The 16,031-nt window shown below is 54.6% G+C and overlaps 1 protein-coding gene across 1 annotated transcript; it reads left to right on the top strand.

Moving 5' to 3' along the window:
• The first annotated feature begins 768 nt into the window (after positions 1-768).
• On the top strand, positions 769-11,755 carry ELF4 (E74 like ETS transcription factor 4). The gene is made up of 8 exons (XM_024758961.1): positions 769-1,315; positions 5,130-5,301; positions 5,716-5,781; positions 7,142-7,333; positions 8,197-8,280; positions 8,357-8,549; positions 9,216-9,593; positions 10,437-11,755. Exons 1-8 carry the CDS (start codon positions 1,244-1,246, stop codon positions 11,239-11,241), a joined length of 1,962 nt encoding a protein of 653 aa, XP_024614729.1. The 5' UTR covers positions 769-1,243; the 3' UTR covers positions 11,242-11,755.
• Positions 11,756-16,031: the final 4,276 nt, after the last annotated feature.

The raw sequence follows: 16,031 nt of genomic DNA, 5'->3' as shown, positions 1-16,031 counted from the left end.
CCAGGGCTCTGGGAGGCAGGCCTGGGTGCTGCGCAGACGCCTGGAGAAGGGCAGCGAGCACAGGAAACAATCAGAGGCCCGGGTACCATGTGAGCACCTGAGGTACAGACTGTGAGTGCCACAGAGGACAGATGTGTGGACTGCAGCAGACAGATCTCCTGGAAGAGGGGGGCCCTGAGCTGGCCCTGGATGATGGGGAAGGTCCCCTGCGCCCTTCCCCCAGCTGCGGCTCTCCTCGCCGGTTCCCAGGGTGACAGTTCAGTCTTGAAACTGAAAGCAAAGCTAAACCAAGAGCACAAGCCACATATGGCACAGAGGCCATCATCTCTGGCGGGCGGCGGCGGTGGCTGGGTGGTGACGAGAGCGCAGGACGTGCGGCCCACCTGTCCCTCTGTCTCCAGGCTCTCTGGAGGCGTGGTTGAGTCTGAGAGTCCCATCCCCTCAAGCAGGGTCAGGCTGTCACTGGCCCTGACAACACAACCCCTACAGTGAGACATGACTTCCACTGTGGACTCTGCCCTTCAGAACTCAGTGGCCTCTACTCCCAAGGCAAACCGAGCCAGGCAGAGCCTAGAAGACCATCCTGTGCGCCCAAATGTCCCCGCCCGAAGTCTCGCACGCAGATTCTTTCCCCAGCCAAGGGTACTGTAGGGATTCTTCATGCTCCATCCATGAGGCCAGATGGGCTGCCCCTGGCTTCCCCTGTGGCCGCATCCTGGGGATTAATCTTCAGAGTGGAGACAGCCCAAACTCCCGCTCTCTCTCACCTTCTCCAGGGGGCGTGGGAAGGGAGGGAGGCCAGCTCAGGTGCAGATGCTGGTGACCCAGACTGGCATCGAGGCTCAGCCTCTTCCCTCTCAAGGCGACTCAATTAACTTTCTCTTCTTCCTTCTTTCCTTACCTGCCTCCTTTTCTTTTCCCTCCCCCTTCTGCTCCCACTGTCCTCCACTTTTGGCTATCCCTCTTCTGGCAGTCTGTCCTAGGAACAGAGCTCAAGGAAGGTGACTTACTCACTGCCCCCATCTCTCCCTTCTCTGTAGGTCGCTCCTGCGCTTGGCCCAGCCCAGCATGCAGCCTTGAACCTGGCTTAGGCCACCACCTACTCCAGCTCTCTACAACCCCTATTTTACCGTGGCTCGTGGTGTGGGCTCTAGGCTCCAAGGTACAGCATCTCTTCATTTAGGAAACCCCACGCCTCCAGAGGGCCCTGCGGATCCTGCAGTCAGCTCTCTGAGAAGACAGCATGGCTATTACTCTGCAGCCCAGTGACCTGATCTTTGAGTTTGCAAGCAACGGAATGGATGACATCCACCAGGTATGGCCCCAGAGAACAGAACCTGGTCAGCCAGCGCAGACAATCAGATAGACACAGAGAGGCAGGCAGACAGCCAGTGAGCTGGCTGACCAGCCAGCTAGCCAGAAAGCAAATATTGTTGTTGTTGTTGTTTTAATGTATATTTTATTTATTCATTTATGTATGTTTATTTTTGGCTGCGTCGGGTCTTAGTTGCGGCACACGGGATATTCGTTGCGGCATGCAGGATCTTCTGTTGTGGTGCGCGGGTTCTTCGTTGCAGCGCTTGGACTTCTCTCTAGTTGTGGCATGCGGGTTTTCTCTCTCTAGATGAGGCATGCGGGCTCAGTAGTTGTGGCATGCGGTCTTAGTTGCCCCCGCAGCACGTGGGATCTTAGTTCCCTGACCAGGGATCAAACCCGCATCCCCTGCATTGGAAGGCAGATTCTTTACAGCTGGACCACCAGGGAAGTCCCAGTCAGCAAATACTGATCAAGCACCTACTAGGTTCAGGACGTAGGGGCTGCTTGCCAGCCAGACTGTGCACCAACGCGTCCCACGCGGCCAGGCAGTAGTCATCGCGTGGTCATTTAGTGAGCTGGTTTTGCCCACGTGCAATTACAGGGCACGTATAGTTCCCAAGCCAGCCAAGCAGCTGCTAAGTACACTAGCTGAGCTGTCAGTCAGCAACGGGCTGAATGCACAAGTGTACACTGACCTCCATGTGCATTTTTGGCCACTGTGCTTCACCTCCAGTGTCACAGTGAGAAAGGTGCTGGGACAACCACATAGCGGGACTGAGAACTGCCAGCTGGCACCGCAGGGTCCAGTCCAACCCCCAGCACCTTCAGACTCACGTCTCTAGCCCGGTGGATGAGCCCTTCCATAACCGTCTTTTCAGCCTCGATCTAAGGATTCAGGATAAACTGGAGATAGGTTCCTCTGGTGGGAGGAAATTGGAAAACAGGACAGGATTCTGGCACTCAGGCCCCCACTGCTCCATACCTTGCATGGCACTAGGGTACTTACATGTACCCGTTGGATGGTGTCCTGGCACACTCATCCCTACCCTCCACTACCCTCCTTCCACACACTGGAGAAGAAGAGGCAGCCAGGTCCGGTAGAAGGAATGGAAGATTAGAAGTCCAAAGCCCTGGGTTCTGATCCCAGTGTGGCCACAGTGTCACCTGGGCAAGTCCTGTCCGCGACCCTATCTGGCTGCCGTCTCCCCATCTTCACCAAGAGGAGGTCCAGCTGGATCATCTCCAAGGGCACCCCAGCCTAATTCTGATGCTGTCTATCCCAGATCCCTGGGAAACTTTGTCCAATCTCTAGTGACCTACCAAAGGCTGCCCCCTAGTGGGCTTGGAGTACATGGTACTATCTGTCCAGCTAGGTCTTAACCTAAAGTTGCTCAGTTTTATCCAGCATCTCTGGCGTGCCTAACCTCCTGGACGAAGGGAAGAAAAATCTAACTCTACCTGGGTTCTCAACTCCGCTAGTCACTATTTAACTTGTTTCTAGTCCACGCAGCAGTTATTTCTGTTCTTCATAAAGGCTGCTCTTCACCGAAGCTGTTCTTCCCTCCCAACCCCACGCCTGCCCCTCCACCCTCAGCAGACAGCCTCTCCTCCAATCCACAGAGAAGCTCAAACCCAAGGACGCCCTCACTTTCCCTCCCTTCTCCCTCTTAGCAATAACATCACCTGTTCCTATTTCCTTTCCTCCGGCCTGGGACAAAGAAGTGACCCTCTTCCTTCCAAGGGTAACACCTACCCCAGTGCTTAATCTCTTCTCTCCTGCCGCCTTCAAGACCTCACACCATCCATCACCTCCTCTCTCTCTTGTACCTTTCAGACCTCCCACACCTTCCTCCTCAACCTAGAACATTTTCATGTCTCCCCAACCCTAAAAGAAACCCTTTTCTCCCTTCTGCCCGCCTCCTCCAACATACCACCTTCTTAGGTCTGTTCTTCTCCCCAGTGTAGCCTCCACCCTCTGGGTTTACTTTTTCACCTCCCTTCTCTCACTCTTTTTAGGAAACAATTTTTGTTGCAAAGTATACGGTGAATACAAAAGAGGTAACGTATAATGGAAAAGAATCTGAAAAAGAACATATATGTGTGTGTATGTATGTATAACTGCATCACTTTGCTGTACACTTGAAACTAACACAACATTGTAAATTAACTATACTTCAATTTTAAAAATGAATGCAAAAGAGTGCATAAATTATATACATATATATATTTAAAGAATAACTATAAAGTGAACACGCATTAACTCACCACCCAGGTTAAGAAATAAAACGTTACTTGTCTCCTAGAAGCCCCTGATGCCTAAAGCACCTAATGAGAACCTACTGTATGCCAGACCCTGTTCTAAGTGCTTTATCTACTTGTCCCCTGCATTGGCAGGCGGACTCTTAACCACTGCGCCACCAGGGAAGCCCGCGCCCCAGTTTTATAAAGGAGGAAACCGATGCACGGAAAGGTTAGGTAACTTGCGCAAGATCACACCGCTCGTAAATAGCAGAGTTTGGTTTCAAACCCAGGTAGTCTGGCTCTAGATCAGCACAGCCCAGTAGAATTTTCTGAGATGCTAGAAATGCTCTAGATTTGCGCTGTCCAGCGTGGGGCCATGTGGCTATGGAGCACTTGAACTATGGCTGGTGCAACTGAATAACTGAAATTTTAATCTTGAAAAAACGTACACAGTCACCGGTGGCTGGTGGCTATGGTACTGGACCGGTAGCTCTAGACTCTGTGGCCTTAATCACTACGCCCACCTGCCTGCCTCCCTCTGTCCGTCCTCCCTGAGATCTGTTGTAATGTGTTTTGGGACCCCAGCACTCCCCTGAAACTCATTCTTTTTTTCATGAAGAAGGAACTGACAGCCTCATGAAAGAAAATTTGGAAAATACAGACAAGTAGAAAAGAAAAAAATCACCCAAAGTCCCACAACCAGAATATAATTATTATGAACATCCTGGTATATTTCCTTCTATTCGTCATTTTTAAAAAACACTTGTGATCACACTCATTTTTTAAATTTAGCTCTGTTTGATTTTAGAACAACTATGTCCTCTGGGGGTCAAATTCTCATCCCAATAATTTTATCCACTCCCAGGGATGAGCTCTTGGATACATATTTTTGACTCCCTGAGGTATCTCCATTTCAAGTATCTCAGTGGTACCTCCAACTCACCATATTCAGACACTTTCTCCCTTATCTTTCTCCAAAAACCTACTCCTCGTCATTCTGGGTTCCCCCTTAACAAGAACAGTATCCCCATGCACCCACTGAATGAAACTGGAAATCAGAACCCTCTCCCCCATCCAGGCAGGGACTAGGCCCTTACCTTCCTACTTCTATAATGCCTCTGTTCTTCTGTCTTCATTCCTACTCTCATCACCACAGACTGAGCCCTAAGATGTTCACAATCTGAGCCCCTAACCCTGGTACCCAACCCTGAGCATAGGCTGAGTCCCTCGCCCTTTTTGCCATTGACGAATCCTTTCCCACTGGCTTCAGAATGAGCTTTATCCTTCTCATAGACTGAGCACTAACCCTGTTCACCGATTAACCCATAACTACGACCAGTTAGAACTGTCTGCCCCTGGTTGAGTGCAGCTGGTACAGAGTTAACCCATCTCTATTCCTTAAGAACCCACTCAAAGCATCACCTAGTGAGGTTGGACCCACAGCAATGTCATGCCCTACAAAGGACAGCCCCTGAGGGATCCAAGAATTAGGAATTGCAAGAAGGGTCAGTACGGAGGGCTTCCTGGGAGAGGCGGGTGAGCCCTGAACCAGATCCCTCTCTTTTCCGTAGCTGGAAGACCCCTCAGTGTTCCCAGCTGTGATCGTGGAGCAGGTCCCCTACCCCGAATTACTGCATCTGTACTCAGGCCTGGAGCTGGACGACGTTCACAATGGCATCATAACAGACGGGACCTTGTGCATGACTCAGGATCAGATCCTGGAGGGTAGTTTTTTGCTGGCAGGTCTGTTTCCTTCCTGGGCAGAGAAGGTGTGGAGGAGAAAGGGGTTCTGTCTTCAGGGAACAGTAGTCCACAGTGGCTTCTAGTGACCCCACGCAGCCAAGGTCAAGGCCCCCAACAGGTGGAAATTAGATGGGGTGATTAGGATAAGCAGGAGGTAATACCACTTCAGGGAGGAGGAAACCACCTAAATGGATTCATGATCTCCTGAGATGGAGCGGGACAGTGAGGGGAGACCAGCTGGGATGGGTGTAGAGAAAGGTGGGGAATCAGGGTGGGCGGCGCACTGGTCCCCTCCCGGCTGCCCCCGGGCTCCTTAGCTCCATTCTCTGAGCTGGCCCTGGTTGTAGCTGCATCCACTGCCCTATGCCCTGAGGGAACTTTTCTTCTCCCCCATATCATGGAACCCGGCACCAGATGACAATGAATTTTTCCTGCTGAACGTCGAGTCTCCCAATGACATCCTGGATGAGAAGCAGATCTGTAAGTTTGAACCCTGGCGCCTTAGGTTGAAGCAACACAAAATTCCCTTAAAAATATCACATCCGTGTATTAGATTCTCAGGGACATGTGTGCGCACCCACACCCACCCATATACACGTGCACCCGCCCTTTGGCTGTGACTGGAATGGGAAGGGCAGGAAGGCGCCGGAGACAAGCAAAGATGGCCAGGGTGACTGTTTGGGTTTTTTTTTTTCTAGTTTTTCAATTATGGTAAAATACACATAACATAACATGGGCCACCTGAAGCATTTTTCAGTGTGCAGGTCTGTGGTATTAAGTACACTTGTTATGTTGTGCAGCCACCACCATCCTCTCCAGAACACTTGCCACCTTGTAAAACTGAAAGTCTGTCCCCATGAAACACTAACTCCCCATTTCCCCTTCCCCTCAGCCCCTGGCCACCACCATTCTACTTTCTGTGTCAATGAATTCGACTCCTCTAGGGACCTCAGATAAGTAGAAGCTTACAGTACTTGTTTTGGAGGGACTGGCTCATTTCACTTATGTAATGTCCTCAAGGTCCATCCATGTATAGCATGTGTCAGAATTTCCTTCCTTTTTAAGGCTGAATACTATTGGCCAGGGTAACTTCAGGCCCCTCTGCTGTCTTGCTGAGCTCCCAGGAAGACTGTGCAGGGTGTGGCCTCTTCATCCCTTCGCTGTTCTGGGAGGTTGGCCCCTACCTCCCCCGATGGCCCCCGAGGCAGGCTTCTCCCTCAGCACCCCCAACGCACTTGCCGCGACTCCACAGAGGGTTCCTGGCCCCAACTGCCCCTTCCCGAGGAAGCACTGGGATACAGTGGGGGAAAGGAAGCCCTGAAGCTGCAAATTCTGAATCCTAGCATTCCTAATCCCGACTCTGTCACTAATATTCATTCAGGATTCAACAGATATTTTCTGAGTGCCTGCATGTACCAGGCACGTGTGACCAGCTTGCTGTGTGACCTTGGGTACATGCTCTGCCATCTCTGGGTCTCAGTTTCCTCGCCAGAAAAGCAGAGGAATTGGGCTAAATGCTGTCTAAGGCTCCTTCCGGTTGTGAAATGAGTAGATGACTAAATCAAGGTGGCCCTTTTCCTTGGGTGTCACCTGGAACTTCCCCACCACCAGCAGTGTGCTATAAGCGTGGCCGCCGTGATTGGGGCCAGCTCGTGCCCACAGCTCTGCAGATGTTTCCTCTCCTAGTGTTGTGAGACACGGGAGGCGTTTTCAGGCGTATCCTGTGTCTGGGGCCGTGGGGAATGGCGCCTCGCCCCGCCCCGCCAGGAGCCCACTGTTCTCTTGAGCACTGGGAGACCATGCCCTGGGCCGCACCCACCTCAGACCTTTCTTCTTGCAGTCAGCACCTCCGAAATGCTTCCAGACCCGGACCCTGCTCCAGCCGTCACTCTGCCCAGCTACCTGTTTCCTGTCTCTGAGCCCGACGCCCTGAACAGGGCTGGTGACACTGGTGGCCAGGAGGAGTGCTGTCTGGAGGAGAAGGTCCCCAGAGAAGAAAGTACCAAGAAGACTGGAAAATCAAAGAAGAGACGTAAGAGAGAGAAGGGAGGGGGGAGAGGGAGAGTGTTCCTTTAGGTGGGTGGGCAGTAGGAGGGGCTCAGGGAGACCATACGTAGGGGTGAGTGTCGGGGTGAGGTTCACAGACACATTTAAGAGAACAGCTCTCTGGTGTGGCGAGATGGACAGAAAGTCCTCCCTTCTGGAAAGACGGGCCCCATCAGGTGGCCTGCCCAAAGCCTGACATTTCCCAGGCCACCCCCATCTGCCCAGCAGATATGTAAACTCTTAAAAACCCAATGATCCCCATGGGTTGAATCCTGTACTGAGTGTTCAGACACCAGGCTTGGCCCCCTGGCCAGTCCCTGGCCCTCTGGGGGCCTCTGCCTCAACCCGTGCTCTTATCTTCCCTCTCGGAGCTTACGGAGCCGAGACCATGTATGGGAGAGGACTTTGGGCTTTCCCAAGCCCCAGTGTTATTGATTTACTCAGGCGATGGCTGGTTGATACTGCCGTGTCCGTGCGGCAACCAAACCCTGGTGCCACACTTATCCACACCACAGTCACGCCTTTAGGCTGCCTTTTTGTTTCAAAAATTAGGCGAGGCAGATTCTGATCTTCTAAAGGTGGCGCATCGGTAAGCACTCCATTGCCCACACAGGAGCAGTGTTCTGCTCTACCTTTGGGGCCTGAAAATGAGGGCTGGCCATTGGGCAGGTGCGGGCACCTGAAGGCTGTGCCTGTGGAGAGTGACCCCGGGCCTCCCGACCTGCCTCTGCCTTGTCTGCCTCATCACCCTAACTTGGTGGGCGCTTGGGCCCTCCCTCCCAGGAGCCGCCCTTCAGCGCTCACCCTGGCTGGGCTCAGCCTCACCCTGCTCCCACCATCCCCCCACAGTCCGGAAGACCAAGGGCAACCGCAGTACCTCACCCGTCACTGACCCCAGCATCCCCATTCGGAAGAAATCGAAGGATGGCAAAGGTACGGCGGGGAGGCAGGTGAGGCGGGTAGGGAGCCGGGGGGCCCGGGCGCCCCCTCACCGCCTGCCACTCTGCAGGCAGCACCATCTACCTGTGGGAGTTCCTCCTCGCACTTCTGCAAGACCGGAACACCTGCCCCAAGTACATCAAGTGGACCCAGCGAGAGAAAGGCATCTTCAAGCTGGTGGATTCCAAAGCGGTGTCCAAGCTGTGGGGGAAGCAGAAGAACAAGCCTGACATGAACTATGAGACGATGGGACGGGCACTAAGGTAGGAGCCACTGCCCTGAGGAGTCACCAAGCTCTTCCTTCTGTCCAAGGAGTCCCGTCGCTAAGGGGCCTCCGATTTTCCCTGAAAAGACTGGGCTCTGGGTGGTGTGTAAGTGCCTCGCTCCTGTGGCCTGGGTCACCGGGACGCTCTTCCGAGGAGGGAATTCCTGTGACTCTCCCGTTTGCTTGCCCCCCAGCCCATTTCCCAGGTCCCGCCTGGGAGGGACAGTCCCCTTCCTCTTGCATTTCTGTCCTAGCCTTTTATTCTTTTTAGAGCAGAAAGAGAACTTTAGGGCCCCCCATCCCCAAGATGCAAGCTAGGGGTCCAGGAAGATGGGCCTGACTTACCCACGGTCGGTCTCTCAGGTTGGGGGACTGCTGAACCCCCATCGTCCACCCCACCCATCCTTCATTCACCCCCGTCCTCTGCCCCAAAGCAGGATGGGGGTCAGCATTTGAAATCCCTGCTTGTGGACCCTTTGAGTCATCAGGGGGGAGATATCAGAAATTTCATAAAAGCCTTCCAAGTCCGAGAGTTGGCCCTACCCCTTCCCTTGCCCTTGGGCTCCTGTCTGGCTCCCCGACCAGCCTCCACCTCGTGCGCACCCTGCCCGGGAGGGTGGTGTGTCCCTGGCTCACCCCCCGCTTTCTGTCCCGTGTCCCACAGATATTACTACCAAAGAGGCATCCTTGCCAAAGTGGAAGGGCAGAGGCTGGTGTACCAGTTTAAGGAGATGCCCAAGGACCTGGTGGTGATTGAAGACGAGGATGAGAGAAGTGAAGTCCCAGCCACATCCCCTCAGGCCTCCACTCCCTCCACCTCGTCCAGCAGCACCACCCGGCGAGCCAGCTCCAGGGTATCATCCAGAGCTGCCCCGCATGGCAAGGGTGCCACTTCCTGGGAAAAGCCAAAGGTTCAGCACGTTGGTCTACAGCCATCTGCGAGTCTGGAATCGGGACTGTCTCTAGACGAGGAGATCCCCACTACCTCCACGGTGCTTGTCTCTCCACCGGAGAGCCAGGCCAAACGCACCAAAGCTGTGAGGTAAGTGCACCCAGGTCGTTCCAAGTCTTCCCATAGTACCTCGTGGTGGGGAGCGTTTTCAGCTTCTTGCAAAGCTCCGCTCTCTCTCGGGTCTCCTGGGACCCTTGTGGCATCCCTGGGAAGCCAGTGGGACACTTGTTGGTTAAAAGAGGAAAAGTGACTTGCCTGAGGTCACACGCCAATGTAACGGCCAAGCCAGCTGTTGACCTGGGGTGCTTCTCTTGCCAGCTGGGGCTGTTTCTGTTACCCCAGAGTGCTCCCCAAGCAGCCACCGGGAGCCTCCACTCCTGGGCCCATCCCCCCAAGCCTCCTCCACTCCAGAAAAGAGGCAACATCCTGCCTTCCTCAGGCCCTCCAAGCCCACCAGGAAAGCTCTTGCTACTTCTTGTCCACACTAAGGTGCCTCCAATTTTCCGTGGAAACTTTGGGCTTCGTCTGGCTTATATGTATGTACCTGTCACTACGCTGGTGTGGGCCACAGGGATGCTCTTCTGAAGAGGGACGGCAGTAGAGTGGAGCGGTGACAAACACGAGCTCTGGAGTCAGAAAGCCTTGATGTGTCCCTGTTACTAGCTGTGTGGTCTAGGGCAAGTTACATAACCTCTCTGTTCCTGTTTCCTCACACAGTAAAATCAGATTGTTAATCTTATTCGACTCATGGCTGATCGGAAGATTGAGTGAAATCCTGCATGCCAGCCAGTTAGAATGATCCCTGACCTTTACTAAGTGCTCAACAAACGGTAGCCAAAGTGACGACAAAGAAAACGCCTTCAGCTCCGTTCCTCCTGTGCCCTCCTTCTGAGCCTCCTACCTGAACCAAATCCGTTTTCTATTTCTCCTCAGTACTTCTTCAGTGCCCAGCAACATCCACCTAGGAGTGGCCCCTGTCGGGTCAGGCTCGGCCTTGACCCTGCAGACCATCCCGCTGACCACAGTGCTGACCAACGGGCCTCCTGCCAGTACTACTGCTTCAACCCAGCTCGTTCTCCAGAGTGTTCCGCCTGCTTCGACCTTCAAGGACACCTTCACTTTGCAGGCCTCCTTCCCCCTGAACACCAGTTTCCAAGAGAACCAGGTGGCAGCACCAGGGGCTCCGCTGATTCTCAGTAGCCTCCCCCAAATTCTGGCTGGGGGCAACTGTCCGACCAATCCAGCACCACCCTCGGTCACAGGGGCTGGCCCAGCAGGGCCCAGCTCTCAGCCCCCCGGGACTGTGATTGCGGCCTTCATCAGGACTTCCGGTGCCACAGCAGCCCCTGGGGTCAAGGAGGGGCCTCTGAGGCCCTCCTCCTATGTACAGGGCATGATGACTGGGGCCCCCATGGAGGGGCTGCTGGTTCCTGAAGAGACCCTGAGGGAGCTCCTGAGGGATCAGGCTCACCTTCAGCCACTTCCAACCCAGGTAGTTGCAAGGGGTTCCCACAATCCGAGCCTTCTGGGAAACCAGACTTTCTCTCCTCCCAGCCGCCCCACTGTTGGGCTGACCCCGGTGGCTGAACTTGAGCTCTCCTCGGGCTCAGGGTCCCTGTTTACGGCTGAGCCTAGTGTGACCACATCTGGGAGCCTACTGACCAGATCCCCAACCCCAGCCCCCTTCTCCCCATTCAACCCCACTTCCCTCATTAAGATGGAGCCCCATGACATATAAACGGAGGGCTTGGGGGGAAGTGTGACCCACCAGGCAAAGTGGAGCAGCATTTGTATATGGACTTCCTCTAAGAGAGCCTGACTGAAGGAGTGCACCTGCCCTTATATTTCAGTGGGGGGTCAGTACACCACACCCCCGTGCCCCCCCCCTGCCCGGCGTCACCATGGCCAAGACAGGCCCAGTCGGAGCATCCCTGGTGTCAGACCACAGCTTTCAAGAGCACTAGGGGCTATGTTCTTGTCGGGGTAATAGGCTGACTTGGTGACGGAGGGCCGACCTCCTGAGACGTCTGAAGCCAGGGCTGGGGTAGGGGCTTCGTGAGAAGAGTCTTTTTGCCTGACTGTATTTCACCATCTTCTTTCCCTCCACAGAGTACTTACTATCCCGTACGTGAATATCTCTGTATGTATTTGTGTGTACTCGTGGGTCTGTATCTCCATTTCTTTGGTGAGGACGGGGGTGTAGCTGTGAGGTCTTCAAGGGTGTGTGTCTCTCTGTGGGTCAGCCACAGAGATGGGGAATTTTCTGTTTTAAGGGAAAGCCTTCTCCGGTTCCCTTTGTACAAACCAAGATTCGGTTGTTCTGAGCCTATGGAGTACAGGTTGGAGCCCCCACATCTGGAGAGATGTCACAGAGCTGGAGCAGGTCCAGGGGAAGAGACCTTCGATGAGCATGTGTGTTGGGGAAGACGCTTTCTTCCTGGGGTCAGCCTCTTTGCCCACCAGTCATTAGCCAGCAGGCCGGAAACATCAGCTCCCCAGAGCGCTTCGCTGAAGCGCCCCTCCAGGGGCAGACCCAGCCACAAAGTCCCCGGGGGGAGGGGGACTAAATTAGCTGGATGTTTGCGCCAAGGGCTCAGGCTGTAACACCAGCCTCCACGGGCGCCCTGCCCTGCACCCCGAATCCTGGCTTCCCTCTTGATTAATTTTGCCCCTGCCGCTTCCCTGCTGGCAGGCGGGGCCAGGGACAGTCGGATAATCCAGTAGTGGTGTGCTTTGGGCCCACCTCTGTCCCCGCTCGTGCCTACTTGCTGCTCAGCCTACTTTCTACTCCCCTCACAGGTCGGTCCACCCAGCCACTTCCGCGACCGCTGCAGCAGACCACCTCCAGTGGGCCGCGGCCCCTGACCTCCAGCTTTCTCACCTCACCCTGATTCCTCCTCCACGAAGACGGGAGCCAGCAGCTGTGAGCTCCCTGTTCCTCCTGTCTCTCCATGTGCCTTCCTTCCATCTTTCCTCTTTCTGAGAAGGGGTCAGCCAATTTTCTCTTGAAGTCAAGCCCTCGGCCTGGGGCCTCCATCCCGTCCCCTGTCTCTTCTGTGAATTCGCTTTCCTCTCTCCGCCACGTTTCAGAGCCAGCCTAAGAGCTCTAATACGTCAGCCTTGGAAACAGTGATATTATCTGGTGAATTTGGTTAATGTGAATCAGTGCCTCAGGACCTTTGCTATGTCCCTGGCACAAAACCAGCCACGTGACCTAACTACCTCCCCTGGTTGCCCTTCTCTCTCCTTCTGGTCGCTGCCAAGCCCATTATCGTCCTCTTGTTCTCCCTCTTCTCCCCCCAGGAGGGAAGCATACATGGTTGTGCAGGTGTATTTCTCACACGTCTCCAGCGCTTGGCGTTAACGTGATGTTTTTCTAATAAAATCAGTTTATTATGACCATTTCCTGGTGGCGGAAAGTAAAGCATCTTGAAGAGGGTCACCTTTAAAAGTAATTTTGGCACAAAGGTGCCACGTGGGTTGAGACTGGCCCTGCCCCCCTCACCCCAACCCCATGGAACTCATCATACGAAGGTCTTCTTCACACTTCTTGGCCCCTGTGAGCCCTCACAGCACATGACACTACTTCCCAACCCCTTCGGCACTAGCTGGGCTCATCCGAGTTCTCCGTCACCCTCTCTCTCTGTGCCCGTGCTGGCTCCACATCTACCACTTTACATGTGGGTGCCCCCAAGGGCCTCATCCACCCTCCTGGCTCCAGGAGGGCTCTTTGGGTTGGGTCTGAAATCTAGAGCTTCAGCCCTCACTCTTCTCCTCAGCTTGTGGCTCACATTTCTAGCGGTCTGCTGGACAGTTCTACCTGGATGCCTGTCAGTCCCTCAAAGAGTGCCCCTCTATCAAAAATGGATTTTTGAAAGTCCTCCACACACACAAAACCTTTCGAAACAAAAAGGCCATCATGACTTGCCTGTTTCTGTTAATGGTGCCACCATTTTCCTGACCTTCTAAGCTTGACACTTCAGAGCCAGCTGATGGCTGCGTTCACTTGACCCTGTCCCCTCCCCATTTCCTGAACTCCAGCGCAGTTTGCCATTGTCTCTCAAATCTGGCCGTTCTTCCACATTCCCAGCCTAGCTCAAACTCACTCAGAGCTTAACCCCCTCCCCAGACATATTGGCAGCCCCCCAGGGTGATCCGACTCAGCCCCTCCAATCTGCCAGGGCACCACCTCTGTTCTTCCTCTGCCAGGATGCCTCCAGGTCGGGGTGACACTCAAAATACTTAACCTCCGGGTTTCCCTGGTGGCGCAGTGGTTGAGAGTCCGCCTGCCGATGCAGGGGGCGCGGGTTCGTGCCCCGGTCCGGGAGGATACCACATGCCGCAGAGCGGCTGGGCCCGTGAGCCATGGCCGCTGAGCCTGCGCGTCCGGAGCCTGCGCTCCACAGCGGGAGAGGCCACAACAGTGAGAGGCCCGCGTACGGCCAAAAAAAAAAAAATGAACCTCCAATCTGTTCTGAGCAGCTGGGCATTAACCCTTTATTTTCTGAATCGTGAGGCAGTCCAGGGGTCCTGGAAGAGGTGTGGGGGAGCACTTGAGGGCTCAGGTCAGCCGTTCCAGAAGTATTTTGCGCTTAGCATCAGCTCTGTCTTCAGACAAGTTCCCAAGTCTTTGACCTTCTGGCAAGGCCCTTCACCATCAGGGCCTGACTTCCCCAGCCGGCTCAGCATTGCTTCCCTGACCTGTGTACTACTGCTCCAGTCAAAGGGGTGGATTGGCTGGCCTTTGAATGTGCCTCCGTTGGAGTTTCCCACCTCTGTGCTTTTGCTTTACTCGCTTCTGCTCAACCGGAATGGTCTTCCCACCCCGCTAGTACCAGTTAAGTTGTATCCATCCTTCAAGTCTTGGTTCATGGAAGCTGCCTCCCCAGACCAGTTTTGGCAGTTTTGGCAACTGATTGTGAGCAGCCTGTGACATCTCCTCTGTAATAATCACAAACTGTTACTTACGTCCTCAATGACCTGAACCTATTTAGTCTCCCCAGTTACCTTCTGAGGGGCAGGGGACTGTATCACCCAAAGAGCAGGGCACACTACGAAGCAACTAGTGAGCATCAGCGGACGGTTACTGATTGAGCTGGTGAGAGATGGGGGACCAAAGTTTGAGGTAGGTGACCTCCAACCTCCCCTCTGCACAGGCACTCACCCCAGGTGCTCCACTGCCCAGGGCCTGCCCTCCCTGGCTCAGTGCCCTCATGGTACCCTCACCCCACCCCCCCCCCAGCCTTAGCATCCAAGAGTTGTTACTACTTTGAACATCCCCTGCCCCTAAAGAAACTTCCCTGTCCAGTTTCTTTCCTACTCGAAGTGTTAAATTAGCTAATCTGATAAACTAACCTGTGCTGATATAGTTATGGGAGAGGGCTAGAGGAGAGCCTCAGGAGACAGGTTCATTTCAACCAGGGTCACGTGGCAACAACATCCCTGCCTTTGCAATGGTTAATAGAGTCAAGAGACTTGCTCCTCACCCCCAGCAGCTGATGCATTACTCCCTCCTCTGAGCTCCCACAGCACTTTGTATATACCTCTTATTGTAGCACTTAGCACATGGTAGCTCCTTAGCTATGTGTTTATGTATGTTTCCCCTCCGATAGACTGTGAGCTCCTCAAGGACAGGGACTGTGTGTTAGTCACTGATGTATCCCCAGCGCCTAGCACAGTGCCTGGCACACAGTAGGTGCTCAATAAATGTTTATTGAAAGAATGAATGAGTCCTGTTTCTAACCACGGGAATTTCAGCCCTATACTAAGGCAGGCAAGACGGGTGAGAAAAGGACAACCCATACTTGGGGGCTACCACGGCTTTTTTCCCCTCATATAGCACTGCAGGCACCTGCCTCCCTTGCCCACGTCTGCGGCCACCCCAGGACAGCGACAGCAGGGTCCACAAGGAGACCAAGGCTGCTTCCAGCAGTGCCTTGCTGCCACCAGGTGCCCCGAAGACTCTGAACTCCTGCCCTTTTCTGCTGCCCCCTTCCTGGGACAGACTCATCACTATTTCCTCATCCCTGGGTGGGACTGAGTGGTAGAAGCGTCAGGCCCTGTGGGAGGGGCGGAACAAGAAGGTATTCTCACGATCGTAGTCTTTCTGACCCCATCATGTATTTTTAAAGAGGCGGTTGCCTCCTGCTCCAAAGCCGCTGGATCCGAGGTGAGTGAGCTCATTCCCCTCCGGCTGCTCCCAGGCCTGGGAGGCCAAGGCGGTCGCAGCCGGTGAGAGCCTCGGCCTTGGCACCCTGCGTCCAGCAGGTGGCGCTATGGAGCCGGCGCAGGCGGGCGGGTGACCCAGCGGAGCCCGGGAAGGGAGAGGCGGCCAGGGCGGGGCGTGCCGCTCTTGGCGGAGGCGGCCGCGGCCGGCACCTTCCTCTGCCTCTGTCCTGACCCTGCGCCCCAAACTGTCCCTGGGCGGCTCCGGCCCCCACCAAGGCCTTCCATCGCTCAGTAGCTTGGAACTTTCGGCCCGGCCCCCTCCGCCTCCCCCTCCCCTTTCCAGGGGGAATTCAGCAGTTG

Source organism: Neophocaena asiaeorientalis, unplaced genomic scaffold (genome assembly GCF_003031525.2).
Source record: "Neophocaena asiaeorientalis asiaeorientalis breed wild unplaced genomic scaffold, Neophocaena_asiaeorientalis_V1.1 scaffold1097, whole genome shotgun sequence".
In the NCBI taxonomy this organism is placed as follows: domain Eukaryota; kingdom Metazoa; phylum Chordata; class Mammalia; order Artiodactyla; family Phocoenidae; genus Neophocaena; species Neophocaena asiaeorientalis.
This window is presented reverse-complemented; position numbering and strand designations above follow the sequence as displayed.

Bases quoted from the DNA above. Each gene is read 5' to 3' on its own strand.
- ELF4 (XM_024758961.1), top strand. From the start codon at position 1,244: ATGGCTATTACTCTGCAGCCCAGTGACCTGATCTTTGAGTTTGCAAGC. The intron at 1,316-5,129 runs GTATGGCCCCAG...TCTTTTCCGTAG, and splicing joins GAATGGATGACATCCACCAG to CTGGAAGACCCCTCAGTGTT. The intron at 8,550-9,215 runs GTAGGAGCCACT...CGTGTCCCACAG, and splicing joins ACGATGGGACGGGCACTAAG to ATATTACTACCAAAGAGGCA.